Raw genomic sequence first — 17560 nt, forward strand, 5'->3', positions numbered from 1 at the left:
AAGAAGACCATCTCACAATTTCTCAAAAGTCCTATTTCAGATTTTCAGCTTTTATCGGAAAAAGCTAAGGACTGACCCTTGAAGAATAAGGAGAGAGACTCCACGTGGGTCGAGGAAAGAGAGTCCCAACTTAGAGGAAAGTCTAATCAATCATAACTTGTCAGTTGACAAATTATTTTTAGAAAAACATAAAAAAATTAAATTAAAATAAATATTAAAACATTAGATTTAATAACGGCTAAAATTTATTCTATAAATACAATTTATACATATTTTTATTATTATATTTTTTCAATTTTTTAATTTTTTTTAATTTCTCCAATGAGTATTTTAATATTGGTTTAAATTCAAATTATATATTATTTATTATTTATGAAATTAAATTTTTTCGTATGTTATTAATTTATAATAATGAATCATTTTTTTAATTTATAAATTTTAATAATATTATTATAAAAAATTTAAGTTAATAATTATATTAATTTTTTATTTTAATTAATTAAATAAGTAGAATTATAATAAACATTAAAATTAATCTCTTTTATTGAAGATAAAAGAATCACTTTCAGTTTTTATTTAGTGTTTATAATGCAAAAATTGATATGAAATTATTTTTATGATAAATTGACTATAAACAAGGATTGGAAAGAGTTATCCTGTTCGATTGAAAATTTAATTTTGCAAACAAAAAGCACCTTTATTTGCAACCAACGATATAATCTTTAGCTAGAAATATGAGGGGGTTAATTATTGTTGGCTGAGCTGGATATAAGGTTTGTATAAGACATTGAGTGCCTAGTGTGAAAGGAAATAAGATGGTTGTTACAATACTCCGATATTGTTTGGACTTTTGTCATTTGTGACTGTGAGTGGATTGTGAGTGAGTGGTAGTGCCGTGGTGGTCTCAAACATCCAAGTAACTAAAGACAGGTGCATCTCTGTCTGCTAGTAACATCAAAAGACCAAAATAGCCCTCCGAGAGGCGGCTACGTCTCTATAGTCAAACATATTCCTTTGACTCGGCCAACCCCCACTCCTTCTTTTTACTATTTACTTTCTTTTTATTTATTTATTTAAAAATAAAATATATTTTTTATTTTAAAATTTTGTAAAAGTTTTAATAATATTTTTTATTTCTTTTAATTTTATCTTAAAAATTTTAATTTATATTAAATATATTTATAAAAGCTAAATTTTTAAAAATTTAAGATTAATCTAATAATAATATATAACAATTATATTTGATTTACTTGTATTAAAAATTATTTTTATAATATTAATATTAAATTAGTTTTAAATTTGTTTTAAAAATTAATCATTACAGATATTTTTAATGTAAATAAAAAATTTTTAAGATAAAATTAAAAAAAATTAAAAATATTTCTAAAATTCTTAACAAATTAAAAGAATTTGTTTAAATATTTTTTTGGTATTTTAAAATTAAAAAAAATAAATAATTTTTATAAGACGGATTTATTTATTTATTTATTTATTGTTATAGAATGACTTTTACTTACATGATGATTTTACCATTGAGAATCGTATTCAACTATTCGTATTTCGTGTGCATGGGATATTGGGATGAATCATGGAAAACTATTTGCCACTTTAGGCTCACAAAAACGATTTTTTTTTTAAGAAAAAAAGAGAAGGGTGTAAGAAATGTAATTAACATTTTTCTTTTTCACTGGCAAGGATAAGTGAGATTTCTTACACACAAGACTTGTGCTAAAATCGTAAATCAGCAAAAAGAGACAAGTTAATTACTAGTTAGTTAGTAATGCACACGGGTTCCTCTTATTTATCTTCGGTGGAAAAATGTGCGTCAAACATTATTAAATAATAAATCGAAAACAAAAACCAATCATCACCATTCAACTCATACCTTCAAACTCACCCAACTTTATGGTGTTCTTCGCGTTACCTACACCACCTTCTTCTTCTTCTTCTTTGGTTGCTCTTTTTCTTTTCTCTCTTTTTGAAGCATACGAATAGTGCTCCCAGAAAAGGAGTGAGGAGGGGACCGAGTGTGATTCAGTTTCTGCCTCTTCACACCTCGGTTTCCCGCTACTTTCATTCTTCATTTCCTCTTCTTGCTATTCTTAGTTTAATACTCTTTTCTTATTCGGTTTCTATAACTTAGATCTTAGCAACACCAACTCTCAAGGCTCAACCTAGGCTGTTGCTGTCTTATTCAGCAATTGTTGGTTAGTTCATGTCTTCTTTTCCCCCCAATTCCATTAACTAATACTTGCCAATTTATTCCAAAATAAAAAAGAAATTAAGGAGATCAACAAGCAATGTTTGCCCAATAATTGTGTGCATCTGTTGAATTAATGTCTTGCTTTGCTCTTTACCATAAAGTAATAATAGATACATGAAAACTGAATTTGGAACACTTTGGGTTCCTAGTGCTTACCCATGTTTTTGTTTCTTAGCCTATGCTGAATCTGTATTAAGAGTCTGGTTGGGTCCTGAATTGTGAATGCAGATGTGGCCAGAAATTTTGAATGGCTGAGTGATGTGATATGAGGGAGACAATGAATAATTGTATCTTAGATATGTTTTAAGGAATGTGAACTTGATATGTTACATCCATCTTATAAGTATTGAAGATTAAAGATACCTTCCAGAGAAGATGAAGAAACAATTGACCGGTATCCGGGGTGATTCTCCCTTGCACTCAGCAATCCGAGCTGGAAACATGGAATTGGTGCTGGGAATCATCTCTGAGAATGGAGAGGAGGAATTGAAGGAGTTGCTCTCAAAGACAAATAACTCTGGTGAAACTGCCTTATATGTTGCTGCTGAAAATGATAATCTTGATATAGTGAAGGAATTGATCAAATATCATGATATTGGTTTGGCCGGCTTCAAAGCTAAGAACGGATTTGATGCATTCCACATTGCTGCTAAAAATGGGAACTTGGGTGAGTGTCTTAATTCTCTTTACTTCGTAGGAGCTTACAGTTATTTCACTTCATTTTGATGAATGATGTGCAACATGTTATAATAACTCTTTGGTTAATTTTTCAAAGAAAGTTCGCTTCTTAGGATTTGTTGATATAGAACTACACATATTATTTCTCTCCAATTTGAGTTCTTATGTCAAATTAGCCATAACTCTTTTACATCTGCTAGCTTTCTAGGTTTTACATTTTGACTCTTATTTTTGTTGATCATCACACTTACAAATTTATCATTAATCTAATGTTTGGAATTTTTCTGACTCCTCTTCTCTCTTCCGGTTTGTAGAGATATTGAAGGTCCTCATGGAAGCCTTTCCCGAAGTTTCAATGACAGTTGATATGTCAAACACTACTGCATTGCACACAGCTGCAGCACAAGGATATATTGAGGTAGTAAATTTTCTCTTTGAAAAGGGTAGCAGCCTGATAAGTATTGCGAAAAGCAATGGGAAAACTGTGTTGCATTCTACTGCAAGGAACGGCCATGTTGAGGTCATCAAGGCCCTTCTGAGCAGAGAACCAGAACTCGCAACAAGAGTTGATAAGAAGGGGCAGACAGCACTCCATATGGCAGTGAAAGGACAAAACCTTGACTTGGTGGATGAACTTTTGAAATCAAGCACATCATTGGTTAACATGGTGGATGCAAAGGGAAACGCTGCTCTGCATATTGCAACCCGAAAGGGTCGCCTACAGGTAAAAAACCACTTTCCTGTTCTCGCTTTGTTAAGATAGTGAGCATATGGCTTTCCATTGGACTCAGACTCCATCATCTTCTAAGAGCATAATCTAAACTTATTTTCTCAAGTTAATTTTGTGTATGATATTCAAAGAACTTCAGAAGTATGTCTATTTTATTTGATAACTAGCATAAAGAGCGACCGAATGCCTACGACTCCTACTGTAGGGTCTAGGAGGGCAGCTGCAGTCATAGGCTCATAGCCCTACCTCTAAATTAATCTAGTAAGCACTTTGAGGGAAAAGTGCACTTTGTGCCACTACTAGTGTTTTATATGGCAATTGCTGTCTTGTGGACTGCGGCATATGGGTGGTGAAAATGAAATAATACGATGACATAAACTTTGGTGTTTGTTTTTCCCTAGTAATGTTTGTTGACCTTGTTTTAAAATTTTAATATCCTGATATGACATCATCATAAGCAGTTGACTGGGTCCTGCAACCGTTGTAAGCAAACTTCTCTTAGCATTCTATTGATAATCTTTGCAGATTGTTCAGAAGATACTAGATTGCCCAGAAATAAACACTGATGTTATCAATAAATCTGGTGAAACTGCGCTGGATACTGCCGAGAAAAACAACCGTAAGGACATTGCCAACTTGCTGCAAGTTCGGGGAGCTAAAAGTGCCAAGTCCATCAAGTCACCTGCCACAAACACAGCCCTCGAGCTCAAACGAACTGTGAGCGACATCAAAAGTGGGGTTCATAACCAGCTGGAACACACATTTAAAACGCAAAGAAGGATGCAAGGCATAGCGAAACGAATCAATAAAATGCAGGCTGAGGGACTTAACAATGCAATCAACTCCAACACTGTTGTTGCTGTCCTTATAGCAACAGTTGCTTTTGCAGCCATATTTAATGTTCCAGGCCAGTATCCTCAGAACCCAAGTGACCGTCCTCCCAGCTTGTCTCTTGGGGAGGTATACATCGCTCCCAATATCGAGTTCACAATATTCATAATCTTTGATTCTCTCGCCCTCTTCATATCATTGGCCGTTGTGGTTGTCCAAACATCGGTGGTTGTCATCGAGAGGAAAGCGAAGAAACAAATGACGGCCGTTATAAACAAGTTGATGTGGTTAGCCTGTGTGCTAATTTCTGTGTCATTCCTTGCAATGTCATACATCGTTGTGGGGGATAATAAAGGTTTGGCTATAGCAGCAACAGCTCTAGGAACTGTGATTATGGCAGCTACACTAGGAACACTATGTTATTGGGTGATCGCTCACCGACTCGAGGCTGCCAGATTGCGAAGTCTTCGGACAACAATGAGCAGTAGGCAGTCATTATCCATGTCAATGATGTCGCCATCGGAGAACGAGTATAAGACGGTGTATGCAATATAAAGACAAGACTATCTGTACCATGCCTTAAACTTTCCTTTTTGGTATCTAACTATACTAACATAGACTCAGATGTTTTCTTAGTAAAAGCAAACATGAATTAATGCTGCAAAAGCATGCCTTTGGAACAACACAGGCAAAGATTTGTAATCATACCAATGTAATTTATCATCCGAGGTATTGAGTTGGAAACATACTCATTTGCATAGAATTAGTGAATCTATGTTGTTTTTTCGACATCAACTAATGATTTTATGTGAGAGACTGTCAAATCAGGTGACTGCATGTGAAAATGGATTAAAAAATGGATATGTATCAGAACATTTCACAACATTTACATTCAAAACAGAAATTCAAATTTTCCAATTGAAAGTTTTCATTAATTAGTTGTAACTAAGGATGTGAATCTCTTGTTCAGTTTTTTTTGGTGACTAATCTCTTGTTCAGTTGATATATTTGTAAAGCATCTATCTATCTATTTTTATCACATAAAAAATAAATATTGATTTTTATGATTGTCACATCAACAATTTTGTATAGATGGCTTTTTTACAATTTTGTAATATAAAAGATAATAAATTTTTGAGTAAATGACATTTTCGTCCCTGACCTTTTTTTCCGCAGACATTTTCGTCCTCAACCAATAGAAAATACATTAAAGTCCCTGACCCTTGAAAAATGTGGACATTTAAGTCCTTCCGTTAAATTCAGCCGTTTGCACTGGACGGAAAAGGCTGAGCTGGCAGAGGTGGCGATGAGGTGGCACTAACGGAGGCCAGGTGGCATGGAACATTTCGTAACAGGACATATAAGTCCCTGGAGACAAAAACGACGCCGTTTTGTCTCCTCCCCCAATCTTTCAAATTCGTCTTCTCCAATCTCTCTTCCGCACATAAACGATAAAGTGGGTGTTGTGGGGAGTGGGAGCAGAAAGGAAGTTCTTCCTTCCATGGCATGTGAAGGAGTATCATCAAGCTGGAAGAGGTGGAGAAGAAGATGATCACCCCCACCTCCATGATTCTTCTTCCGACGACGCCGCCGCCGCCCACCACGATGCCGTCGCTGCCGAACCCTCAGCGGCGTCCCACCCATCACTGGGCGACAGATCCATCTTCGACCGCCCCCAACCTTCCTCCGCTAGCGGTCTTCCTTCTGCATTCGATGCATTCTCCGAAGTAAACACTCCGATCTAAATTCCAGTCTTTTTGCTTCACCCACAGTTCTCTATTTCTGAAACTTTGGGAATTAAATAATAATAAACATTTTTTTTCTGTAGTTAAGTCATTATCGTCAATTTTGTTCGGTATTGTTGAAGTTTGGGTGTTTCTGAGTTTCTGGTTTCCCTTTGCTTCAGTTGTGTGTTTGTTATAAGCCCTTTTTATTAAAAAAAAATAATAAAAAAATAAAAATCCATACTTGCTTGTCATGTTTCAGTTGTTTATGTTCAAAATGCTTCTGGATGGCCTCAATTGAAGTGCTGGCCTTAGGTGCTATTTGGCAAGGAGACACGATCAATGATAAGTGAAAATGATATTTTTTTTTCTTAGGGTTGGTAACTAGGTATATTACTCTGATGTGTTAAACTCGGCTGGCGGCTACTATAGCTCATATGAATGAAGAGTCTTTAGTTAACCTTTTGGACTTTAATTTGGTTCCAATAATTGGTGTGTTCTTGTTCATTTCAAAATTTTAATATTTGTTGATACACTTCTTAAAGGTGCGGTGGTAGAGGCAAAGCCTCAATTGGTTGGGATCCATGAACGAGTAAGAACTGACAACGGTAGTCAACAACCGGCATCAGCTCCGTCAAGCACCCCAGAAGGAGGCAAGCGGATGTCAACGGCAACCAATCCCAATGCTGAATTTTGGGCAAGATCCCTACGGTGCGGATGGAGCCGACCTGACCTCCACCTCTTCTCCAACTTGATGATACCCCTTCACATGCCATGGAAGGAAGAACTTCCTTTCTGCCCCCACCCCCACAACACCCACTTTGCCGTTTCTGTGTGGACGAGAGATTGGAGAAGATGAATTTGAAAGATTGGGGGAGGAGACAAAACGGCGTCGTTTTTGTCTCCAGGGACTTATATGTCCTGTTACGAAATGCTCCATGCCACCTGGCCTCCGTTACGTGTCACCTCATCGCCACCTCTGCCAGCTCAGCCTTTTCCGTCCAGTGCAAACGGCTGAATTTAACGGAAGGACTTAAATGTCTACATTTTTCAGGGGTCAGGGACTTTAATGTATTTTCCATTGGTTGAGGACGAAAATGTCCGCAAAAAAAAAGGTCAGGGACGAAAATGTCCTTTACTCTAAATTTTTATATGGTAATGGTACAAAACTTTAATCATCTTAATCAATTAAATTCAATACCTATTGTTACTCAATTGAATTAAAAAAAGTAATAATGATATACAATTACTATTTACATTAAGATTATAACAATAATAATTTTCAGTTACAAATATTTAAAGTGTATATTATTTGGTCAATTTAAACATATTTTCAATAACTCTCTCTTACTACTATTATTTTATTTTTTAATCTCTTAAATGAATTGTCCAAAACATTTCCCGACACATTCAACTTTGACACAACATCTATTTATTAGGTATACATTCTAATATAGTAAATGCTATGGTATCTATCACTTTGTACCTAAGTTACTAAAAAGGTAAATAAATAATATTTAATAAATTTTACATGATTTACTTTTTATTTTAAACATTTTATTTTTTACTTTAAAAGGAAAGTTAGACAATTTAGGCACCATAACAAAGACACTATAGAACTCACCTTCTAATATATCATGATTAATAAAATTTATTTATAATTTTATATTATATATTGTATTTTTTCAATTATTTTTTATAACCTTTCTTTTAAATTATCTCTAAAAAGAATAAAAGAAAAGTCTCAAAATTACAAAAGTCAATATTTATTAAAGAGACCACCTTCACAAGATTTTATTATTGTCGTATATTTTCTTTTGTTTTTTTAAGTAATTATATTAAATTATATACAAACGGTAAATATTTTTTACAAATTAAAATTTAAAATTTAAAATTAATTTATATATTATTTAATTAATCTTCAAATAATATAACATTTTTAAATTTATAGTATATAATATAATTAATTTAGCTTTTCACTATGCACGGGTCTTAGTCGAGTAGTTGTTTAAGGTGGTTGCTTAATTTACACCACAGCATGATAAATGTTGGGAAAAAGCTTAGATAACTTGCCTTCAAAATGAACAAATACAAAACTATTTCCCATTACATTTTTATGAAAGTTGAAGCTTAAGGACGAACATACCCGTTCCATTCCTTGCTTACCTTATTTTTCATTTTCCCTTGCTAACTTTAAAGACAAGTTTATATAAAGAGAGCCATTTCATTTAAGGGGCAAAAAAGCGAAAAAACCTGATATGGTACAATATGTAAACCACAAATTCTACAATTGGGTTGATTAGTGACACAACCTATTGCTTAAGGTGGACCAAATGAATGAATATTTGAGGATTGACTCTAACATTAATTTCTATGCCATCAAAGAATTTCCCTAATCCCTATAGGAGAAGGATACTTTCGAATAGAAGGAAGAACGTATAGTATTTCCATTTACATCCTTATACCCTATACTAATTGTCATTGATATCTGGAATAGGGACTCTCCAATAATTCCATGAGTTGAAGTCCTCATGCTCAACCAAAGAAGTAGGTGGGAACATGTCATTGACAAGGGTGTGCAATGATGTGTAAGATTTTGAATCAATTCTTTGACTTATTGCTACCTCACCCTGTTCATTTTCATACAGACATCAAATTAATAACATGCTATAACTAGAGAAAGTACTAGTTAATAGAAATCATCAAATCACACACCTTAGGATTAATAATAAATATTTTGCCCTTTGGAATCCCTATCTTCCTGTAGCTAAGTTCATCTGTGTCTCTATTGCCAAATCCAGCATAGAATGGATTGTAATCAGCAGGGAACAGTCTTTTGATATCCTGCAAATCAATTCTCATCAGAAAACATGTGTAATATAATGTTGTTGGTAAGGTTTCTAGCTCTGGTAATTTACCTCTAGACAAGCAATCTTGAACTCATGAGGTGCTCTTCTTATCACTTCCATTTGTGAAGGAAACAAACACAACATAACAAGTCAGATATACAAGCAACGAAACTGTAAGATTAGGGCAGTAATTATAAGTCTAGGCAGCAGAGATAGAATCAGTTTAGAATATGAAGAATAGAATTAAGAAGGGAGAGTAGGAAGAGAGTAGAAGGAAATGAGAAACAGAAGTTGGAAGGTATCAAGGTGATACTCTCTGAGTCTCTTGATGAATTCATTGAAGAACCAATTATGAAAAATAGAAAACAAGGTAGCATTTGAGAGGCTACCACCTTCCTAATCTCCTGCCCAGTCTAAAATCCCCCTCCCCCTTGAATCCCTTCATTCCTTCTATTTATACTCTTGATCCTCTCTATAACAGAATTCATTCCTCTGACGTCCTCTCCACTAACCTTTCTTGCTGTCCTATTGTTACATTAGTTGGTTCCATTCTATTGTCATTTTCAGCGCTCTTTTTTTTTTTTTTCACTCTTCTACAGTAATAGAAGGTAAAGGAGCTATTTTACTACTCTCCTCTCTAACTGACTTAACTGCTTCCATCCCCCCTTTTTTTCTTGTTTTCTTCCCTTTGGTGCTTAACAGAAACAGATGAAAAAAAGGTAGTCAGAAAGTAGTTTATTTATACAAAATCAAGCATTTAGATCATCTATATGACTTCTTCAATCACAACAGAAACTATGATTTTATCTAACACACACTTTCTACTTAGTGATACTGACAACCACAGTATGCATCTCTTCACAATAATGACAAGAATGTAGTTGTAAACATTAAGCATAACTACATTGGCAGAAAGAGGAGTTATTATCAATTATCATGATCACAGCCATAATGAGTTTCACACGAAAAGGTTTCTCACCTTCTCGGTATAGTGAAGGGAATAATCCATCAGGTGAAATAACAACAGGTCCATTTGGTAAGGTATTTCCATCCTGAAAATGTTCAACTTAATTAATATTAATGATGTCCTTTTAAGGTAAGACGAAAGGCTGTAAAAAAAAAAAACACTATATAAATAAACAGATGAGGACTTAATTACTCATGCATTCTAAGACCAACAAAACCCTTCATAAGAAAATCTCATAAATAGATTCCTGGATGAAAGAATAAATAAACCTACAATTGAAAATAAACTGTTAATTTCAACTTTCAATACCTGTTTCAGGTTAAGCAAGAAATTCCTGGTTAGATAAGCTTGGACAATTGCACGAGCACTCAGAAATAGCAGCTGATAACCATTTTCCTAACATAAATTCAGTATCCAGCATTAGATTTGAGATTCAATTCAATGAAACAATAGATAGATAATAACATCAACCATGCTAGGGTGCATTTACATTTGATAGAAGAAAAAGTTAAGTTGACAACCATTACTATGTAACAAGCTTGTTGAAGAGCGCAAGGTGAAACAAGGAAACAAAAGAAACAAAAAAAAGTAGAGCATGCAACTGGACTATGGACCATGGACAATTAGTATCAGTTCTGTTAGACACAAAAAAAGCCATCATCTCAAGAACCTTCGTATCAAACAGGCTTGATCATATAGCAAAACAGTCCAGACTTGACCAGACTCTGGGCTCGATTATATAGCAATGCTTGACTTCCTAATCAAAACTTGTTTATATGTATATTGGCATAATATCTCTCAAGGTGAGTATTAGCTAAAAATTGTGGGTGCACCAATACAAATGCTTCCAATCTAGAGTAAATCTCAGCCATAACAACGAATAACCATAAGTAAATAGAAGTAACTCAAAACTCTAGTTAAGAGACAGCTGATAAGAGCAGGTAGCAAAGGAAACAGTGGTAACAGATACGCAGTAATTTGATTCTACCTCTTTTATACAACCTGCTTCATAACCATACGCAATTTTCCTCATCAATTTTGACATTAGCAATACCCCAACTTGATTGATATATATCTAGAAGTTAACAAATACCTTAATAGCTGAGAAAAGCCTTGCCACTCCAGATTGTGACCAATCTTTCCCAACTAAAGGCATGAACTGCCCCAAAACATCAGACCTGAAAGGAAATAAATGGTAGAAAGAAAAGAAGGGGAAAATTAAGATGTTGATGGTTAATGGTGATTCTGAAACCATAATGAAACTCTTCCCTCTAATCTTGCAGCAGCTTTTTTCTTGTTATAGAAAAAATAGCGAAAGGCAATCATGTAATATCTTTTGCTTTTCAATCTACATAATGTAGGCCTGGACAAAAGTTATAGTGAATCACCAATAAAGAAGACAACAATACTTCTCACTATTTAGTGAAGTGAAAGGATCATCATGAGAAATTTTGTATAGTATGCATGCAAACTAATAATAGATGCTTAGGTTCATTAAAATGACATTCTAAATTTAAGACTAACAGACAACTTAAAATTTAAGACTTCATGTTTCAAACTAGAACCTGCATCCCTTTTCACATTTTTCTTCATGTTGTAAAAAGTTTCATTAGCATCAACAGCTATCAAAATTTGCAATGACCATAATAAGATTTCATCATAAAATAAAATAATGTCCAATTAAGAAAGAGAGAAGAGAAAAGAGGGGGGGGGGGGGGCGTAGAATGTGGTGTCAATCATCCACTTCAAGTTTAAAATGGTATTTGTTATCCTAAAAATGTATAGTCAGTAGTCTTACTTGGTAATAGTTCCATCTACATCTGAAATTACAATTTTTGCATCCCATTTCCATAAGTATATGTGAGCATCAACCTGAAATGCAATTAAAATTCCACACTAAATAAGCCAAACATCCAAGTCTTTTATTTTTCTATAGTGTATTCCAAATGGATGCCAAACCTGTTGTGTTCCAAGAACCCTTGTAGAGAAGCTGAATGTTACCAAATTTTGACCTTCTTTGAGATTCAAGGAAGCTATCTGCTCATTACCAGGAACATTTGTTCGAACAAATTGTTTATGTGGAGACCCAGGATTATAAGATTTTGGACTCGGATCCAAAAGAGAAGACTGCAACTCGGACTCGGTATCTACAAAGATCTCATCACTTGATGCATTACTAGTACTGTGCTCTAGTGTCTTTACTCTTCGAAAAGGAATAGGCCAAAGTCTCCATTTCCGTCCAGACGAAGCTGATCCAGCATCACCATCCCTGGATAGTGCATCCCCCTGTTCCACAGGAATTGTATCATCGGGATTAACAGGTGAATCTAAACCAAATACAGCCATCCCAAGAATAAGAGGAGCGGCCTTTTCCCACAACAGATATCTCTCTCTGAACTTGACAACAAGATTTTCATTTTTTATTATTAATGGTGCAGAAGCTCTAAATTCCTCTGCGGATATCCTATGTGCATCAAATGTTTCAGCAGCAGCAACTGAACCCATACCCACTTTAAGCTCATGACCACAAAGTGATATTTCAAATCCTGCAAGTTTTAAGATAAATTGAAGTAAATAAACCTCCACTAAGAATTAATGTTGAGAATCAATTGCTCAGTGAAAGAAAACTAATTTGAAGCAGAATTCTTACCCAACCCATAATAACTTTGGTCCTCATCATTGGAAGTTGTTGGTTGGGGTTCGATTTCCTCACTTAGATTATTGGCATCATCAAGTGCAGGAATTTGTTTACTATCATCTACCCCATCCGTCAACACTGAATTTTCAATGAGTTCATCATTTCCTTCAGTCTCATTATCATTAGTAACAGAATGACTTCCAGAATCAGTGTCAACATGCACTGATGCTTTATCATCAACCTCTTGAACTCCTCCTAATTCCACTTTTGTAGATCCATTCTCATCAGAATAAGTAGGCCTACTAAGGGGAGATAACTCATCAATGCTGCAAGGGCTCTTAATGTACTCTTGTGCATTTTCATTACCAACTGAACAATTTGCATTATATTCGTCTGCTGATTTTTGAACCTTCACTGGGGAACCTTCATCTTCCGAATCAGCATTTTCATCCTGCTGGCCAAATTGATCTAATGCCAAACAGCTTTTGAAAACGGTCTCTCTCCTCAAGCCAGATGCAACCTCTTCTGTATCAGATTGCACATAATTTTCTTGATCTTTAATCACCAAGGTCGCTTCTGCGTATCTAACATGTACCTCCTCTCTTTGGTGAACTTTGGCCACAATCTCTGATGTCATATCACCCCCATTCCGGTTATAACTACAGGATGGAACATCATCTGTTGAATCATCCAGCTTTCTAATATAATCAGCAGCCCAAGCATTTTCATCAGAAGTAAACTCATTTCCTTCACAGAACTCAGTCCCTTCAGCTGGGCCAAGGTGAAATTGAGGATTTTTTAACTGCACATTCTCCTCATCGTTTTGCTCTGATCCACATATTGGGGCAGTCATCATATGACCATCGACACTAACCAATACCACTTCCGGATGGGAACCATGTGAGTCCAAACCATTCTCTCCATTGGGATTATCATATCGATTAGACCCATATTCTGACAACTCAAATGAACCGTCAACACCAGGTTCATCATCCTGGAGTTCATAATATCTCCTATCAAGATCAGATTCCACCCTTTGTATTTGAGGTCGATCATTAGCCTTTAACCGAAGCACCCCCGAATCAGAGATACTATGGTCAAGTCTATGGACATGAGTAAAATCAGATTGACCTGCATCTTCATCAGCCACACTTGACTCAACGTCCTTATCATCATCCACCTCCTTTATAAAATAAGCCTCTCCTGAATTGTCAAGATACATATGGAAGTTTGCTTCAACCCCATTGACATTTATACGAACAAACTTTTCAGCGCCTTTAAGAACACCCTGGAATTTACCAAACCGAACATACCACGGCGTGCTCCGAAATGTACCATCTTGTTGCTGAACAACAATGACATCAACAGCACCACCAAAGGGATGAAAAGGGGTAGCAACTGAATAGACACCTTGTGTGATCAAGCTTCCAACTTTTCCCACCACATTCATCTTTTAATTCCAGCAATCTCAAAGTTTAATATTGTAGAATTTTAGGGAGGTCCAAAAAATAGACCTCAAACTCGAAGTTAGTTGAGTCTGCCTTCGATCAAAACAATGAATTCCAACTACGTTTAAAAATTATTAATATTCTCCAGGTCCAACAAACTTGGACCAAGATTATATTAATTTCTTGGCCTGGTGTTCAACAATACTGCATGACAATCAAATGAGGGGAAAATATATATATATAAATTTTTTTAAATTATTTTTAAAGAAATATAGATTTAACAAATGGTAATGGTCATTAAGAAACAAATTTAAACCGAACTCATTCAAGTTATAAAAATTCAATGCTTGGAAATCCAAGATTACAAGACTTGTCAAAAAAAATGACAAAGATAGAAGGAAAGAGAAAAGGCGGTGATAAGAACAATCAAAAATGGCGGCGAGACGAGACTTACCAATCTTGATTCTGAAAGCTCAGAAGAAATTGGGTTCTTTCTGCAATGAGGTTTCTTCAGAATCTTGCAGCGCCTTCGGAATGATGCTATGTGTTGTCTCCCTTTGTTCTTTAGAACTTTTTTGGGGGCGATTTCTAAGTTTGGATTTATTTTTTTGCGTCTTTCTTCTTTTTTTTTTTCTTCTTTATTTGGAAAGGAATGGATATAATGAGAAAATCAATGTCAGAACAAAGACTCACGAAACTCCGGCATTAAATAGGTTATTCCTAATCCCAGAAAATTCAGAATACGAACCTTGTGAGGGTATTTCGGTCATTGCGTGTTAATTTGCGTGTTGTCCTGTATGGCGGAATAGAAGGATTTTTATTTAAATAAATAATTTGAATATTTATAGTCAATTTGTGTTTTTAAATTTTATTATTTATCTCATTTATAGTGTATGTAAACAAATTAAATATGAACATATTTTATTTATACAGTAAATTAATCGAGATAAGACACCTACATCAATCGACGTGTTATGAAAGCACATGTATTGTGTAATAGTAAAACAAAATATGCACATATCAATTCGTTTAGATTGTAAATGAAATAAGTATTAATGGAGTTTATATATGAAATTCGTTCACAGTATTTTTGAAGTATCATTTTCAAAGGTTTTTCACTTACTTTCTTTTTTTTAGACTTTTTTTGAAAATTTTGTAAATAAATTTAGAATTAATCTCTACATACAAGTGTTTTGCATTTATAAGTTTTACAAGTCTGAACGAAATCCACCCATTAAACGCGCTGCTTATGTTACGTGTCTTTTTAACAGAATTTTAAATCAATTCAAATCAATTAACGCGCAAATATATAACTTCCATTTTTCAAAAGATTTCGTTTCTTTTTTCGAGTTTCTTGCCAAATTTGTTGGATCTCCTTCGTGCGTTCTCTCTTTGCTTTGTTTTTTTTCGATTTTCATGGTTTCTGAAATCAAGCTTTGAAATCGTTTTGAAGATAATGGAACTTCAGAAATACACCCAAATGATTACATAAATACACCCAAACGATTACAGAAATACACCCAAACGGTTACAGAAAGGATTATAGAAATGCACCCAAACGGTTACAGAAATACACCCAAAACAGGGGGAGACAGTATATTTCTTCTTGAAATCTTTTAATGTTTTGCTGGTTAAGGATGAGGCACATGGCAAAGACAATCTAGAAGAAAAACCTAGAAGAACAGTAAAACAGTACCTTGAATAATGTTTCTTCCTTTTTTCTGGTGATTTTTTATGGAGATTTGCATCTTTTCTTCTTGATTTCTTCTACTCTTCGCAAGGAGTTGGAACGTTTCTGTAGAATCGTAGTAGTTTGTTTCGAATGTTCCTTGAATCTTGATGGTTTGCGTTTTGATCGAGGAAGAAGAGGAAGAGTGAACGTGTTGTGAAAGGGGCGCGTGCTTTTTTCTTGAACTTGGAGCAACTTGTATAGCTTGTAAGCCAAAAAGACTTGTATGTGTAGCAGGCCTCATAAATTTTTAAAATATTTGGTTTAGAAAATAAATGCATGATAATAAATTTATTACATTTGAAACAGTTATTTAATAATTTTTTAATTTAATATGCATGTTAGGAATTATTTTAGTAATTTTAAAAAATATTAAAGTATGACCTTTGAAATAATTATTTATTATATTTTAATTTTAATTTTTATATTTTATTTTGAAATATGCCGAATATTAATTCAATTTTTAATTTAATAGAGGCATCGCATCCTACTTTTTAGGTGAGTTAACCACACTCTTGCATCACCAGATGCCATTCTCACTTACTTGAGGGAGGTTGGATTTGGCGAGACGATGCAACTCAGGGACTTTGTATTTGACAATACCCTACTTTCTGCATTTGTGGAGTGTTGGCGTCCAGAGACCCACACTTTTCACCTGCCTTGGGGTGAGTACACCATCACCCTATAGGATGTTGTGTACCACCTTGGCAGACACACCAGTGGATGACTACTTGAAGGACTTTCAGATATGGTACCAATACTTGACGTGAGAGTGGATAGAGGAGCTTCTTGGTGTTAGGCCTCTGCATGCTCAATAGCAGCAGGAGTAGAGGAAGAAGTACTTTTCTATCAAGCTGACGTGGCTTAGGGACAGAGTGTAGCATATGTCAACTGGTGCAGATCCTGCCACTCTTCGACAATACACGAGGTGTTACATCCTGTTGTTGATCGGGAGTTACTTGATGACAAATAAGTCGAACAATCAAATTCACATGAGGTGGCTTCCCTTGTTAGTCGACTTTGATAGGTGCCACATTTTGTCTTAGGGATATGTCGTGCTAATATGGATGTATCACTTATTGTGCTCTATAACACATCGAGCCACCACAGACATTGTTGGGTGCATATTGTTGTTGATGTCATAGATATTCCATCGATTTCTGGCATGGTACCCACTCGACAGGCAGATATCGACCTTTCCATTAGTCATGAGGTATATGTTTTTTAACTTCTCATGTGATATTTCTTAGTAGTTAAATTTATTTTTTTGCATAGAATCATGTATAACTTGTTATTGTTGCACATGGTTGTAGGTTGATAGGTATGACCCAGCTGAGTAAGGACCACTTTGAGGGGAGACACTTTCACTAACGTCTTTAGCTGGACCAGTTGTCACTCGATGCGATAAGAAAGCTTTCTTTCATTTCATAACTTCCTGAACAAAGTTAATTGTATAATTTTATATCGTGATTAAAATCTTCCTACTTAATTTGCAGTTTTAATGGACGCCATATGATGACCCATCATTGCAGGCCATGATGCTGGACTAGCTGCGAGATGACTGGGAGAGACGAACATGGAAAGCTATAGTTCCCATGGTCTGCTTCAATTATGTTGAGTTTAACCATGCTAACAAAGTAAAGCGCCAATTTTGTAGCCAATAGCTAGTTCTTGGGGATCCGGTCAATGTTGACAAGTACATC

At 34.9% G+C, this 17560-nt stretch overlaps 3 protein-coding genes across 5 annotated transcripts; 2 read left to right on the top strand and 1 right to left on the bottom strand.

Moving 5' to 3' along the window:
- Positions 1-1788: 1788 nt before the first annotated feature.
- On the top strand, positions 1789-5265 carry LOC107648705 (ankyrin repeat-containing protein At5g02620). Of its 2 annotated transcripts, XM_016352528.3 has the most exons (4): positions 1833-2207; positions 2492-2930; positions 3256-3665; positions 4197-5265. In XM_016352528.3, the coding sequence occupies exons 2-4, from the start codon at positions 2639-2641 to the stop codon at positions 5055-5057; spliced, it is 1563 nt and encodes a 520-aa protein (XP_016208014.1). In that variant the 5' UTR covers positions 1833-2207; positions 2492-2638; the 3' UTR covers positions 5058-5265. The 2 variants fall into 2 exon arrangements, with proteins under 2 accessions (XP_016208013.1, XP_016208014.1); XM_016352527.3 differs by having other exon boundaries at positions 1789-2930.
- A 688-nt stretch (positions 5266-5953) lies between these two features.
- On the top strand, positions 5954-7419 carry LOC107648704 (uncharacterized; the record flags this gene model as incomplete). The annotated part of the gene is made up of 2 exons (XM_088490582.1): positions 5954-6245; positions 6772-7419. Coding segments are annotated over 2 exons (606 nt in total), but the record flags the coding sequence as incomplete, so codon positions are not given.
- A 1011-nt stretch (positions 7420-8430) lies between these two features.
- Positions 8431-14856, bottom strand: LOC107648702 (phosphatidate phosphatase PAH1). 2 transcript variants are annotated; one of them, XM_016352523.3, is made up of 10 exons: positions 14583-14856; positions 12693-14332; positions 12002-12588; positions 11841-11914; positions 11136-11220; positions 10352-10438; positions 10055-10127; positions 9145-9188; positions 8942-9070; positions 8431-8856 (listed from the first exon to the last, which is right to left on the bottom strand). In XM_016352523.3, the coding sequence occupies exons 2-10, from the start codon at positions 14128-14130 to the stop codon at positions 8698-8700; spliced, it is 2676 nt and encodes an 891-aa protein (XP_016208009.1). In that variant the 5' UTR covers positions 14131-14332; positions 14583-14856; the 3' UTR covers positions 8431-8697. The 2 variants fall into 2 exon arrangements, with proteins under 2 accessions (XP_016208009.1, XP_016208011.1); XM_016352525.3 differs by having other exon boundaries at positions 12693-14130; positions 14583-14806.
- Positions 14857-17560: the final 2704 nt, after the last annotated feature.

Source organism: Arachis ipaensis, chromosome B6, assembly GCF_059453495.1.
Source record: "Arachis ipaensis isolate K30076 ecotype BB chromosome B6, ASM5945349v1, whole genome shotgun sequence".
Lineage (NCBI taxonomy): Eukaryota > Viridiplantae > Streptophyta > Magnoliopsida > Fabales > Fabaceae > Arachis > Arachis ipaensis.

Excerpts from the sequence above, each read along its gene's own strand:
- LOC107648705 (XM_016352527.3), top strand. The coding sequence starts at position 2,639 with ATGAAGAAACAATTGACCGGTATCCGGGGTGATTCTCCCTTGCACTCA. Across the intron at positions 2,931-3,255 it reads TGCTAAAAATGGGAACTTGG|AGATATTGAAGGTCCTCATG; the intron begins GTGAGTGTCTTA and ends TCCGGTTTGTAG. Across the intron at positions 3,666-4,196 it reads CCCGAAAGGGTCGCCTACAG|ATTGTTCAGAAGATACTAGA; the intron begins GTAAAAAACCAC and ends TAATCTTTGCAG.
- LOC107648702 (XM_016352523.3), bottom strand. The coding sequence starts at position 14,130 with ATGAATGTGGTGGGAAAAGTTGGAAGCTTGATCACACAAGGTGTCTAT. Across the intron at positions 11,915-12,001 it reads GGGTTCTTGGAACACAACAG|GTTGATGCTCACATATACTT; the intron begins GTTTGGCATCCA and ends ATTGCATTTCAG. Across the intron at positions 9,189-10,054 it reads CCCTTCACTATACCGAGAAG|TGATAAGAAGAGCACCTCAT; the intron begins GTGAGAAACCTT and ends CACAAATGGAAG.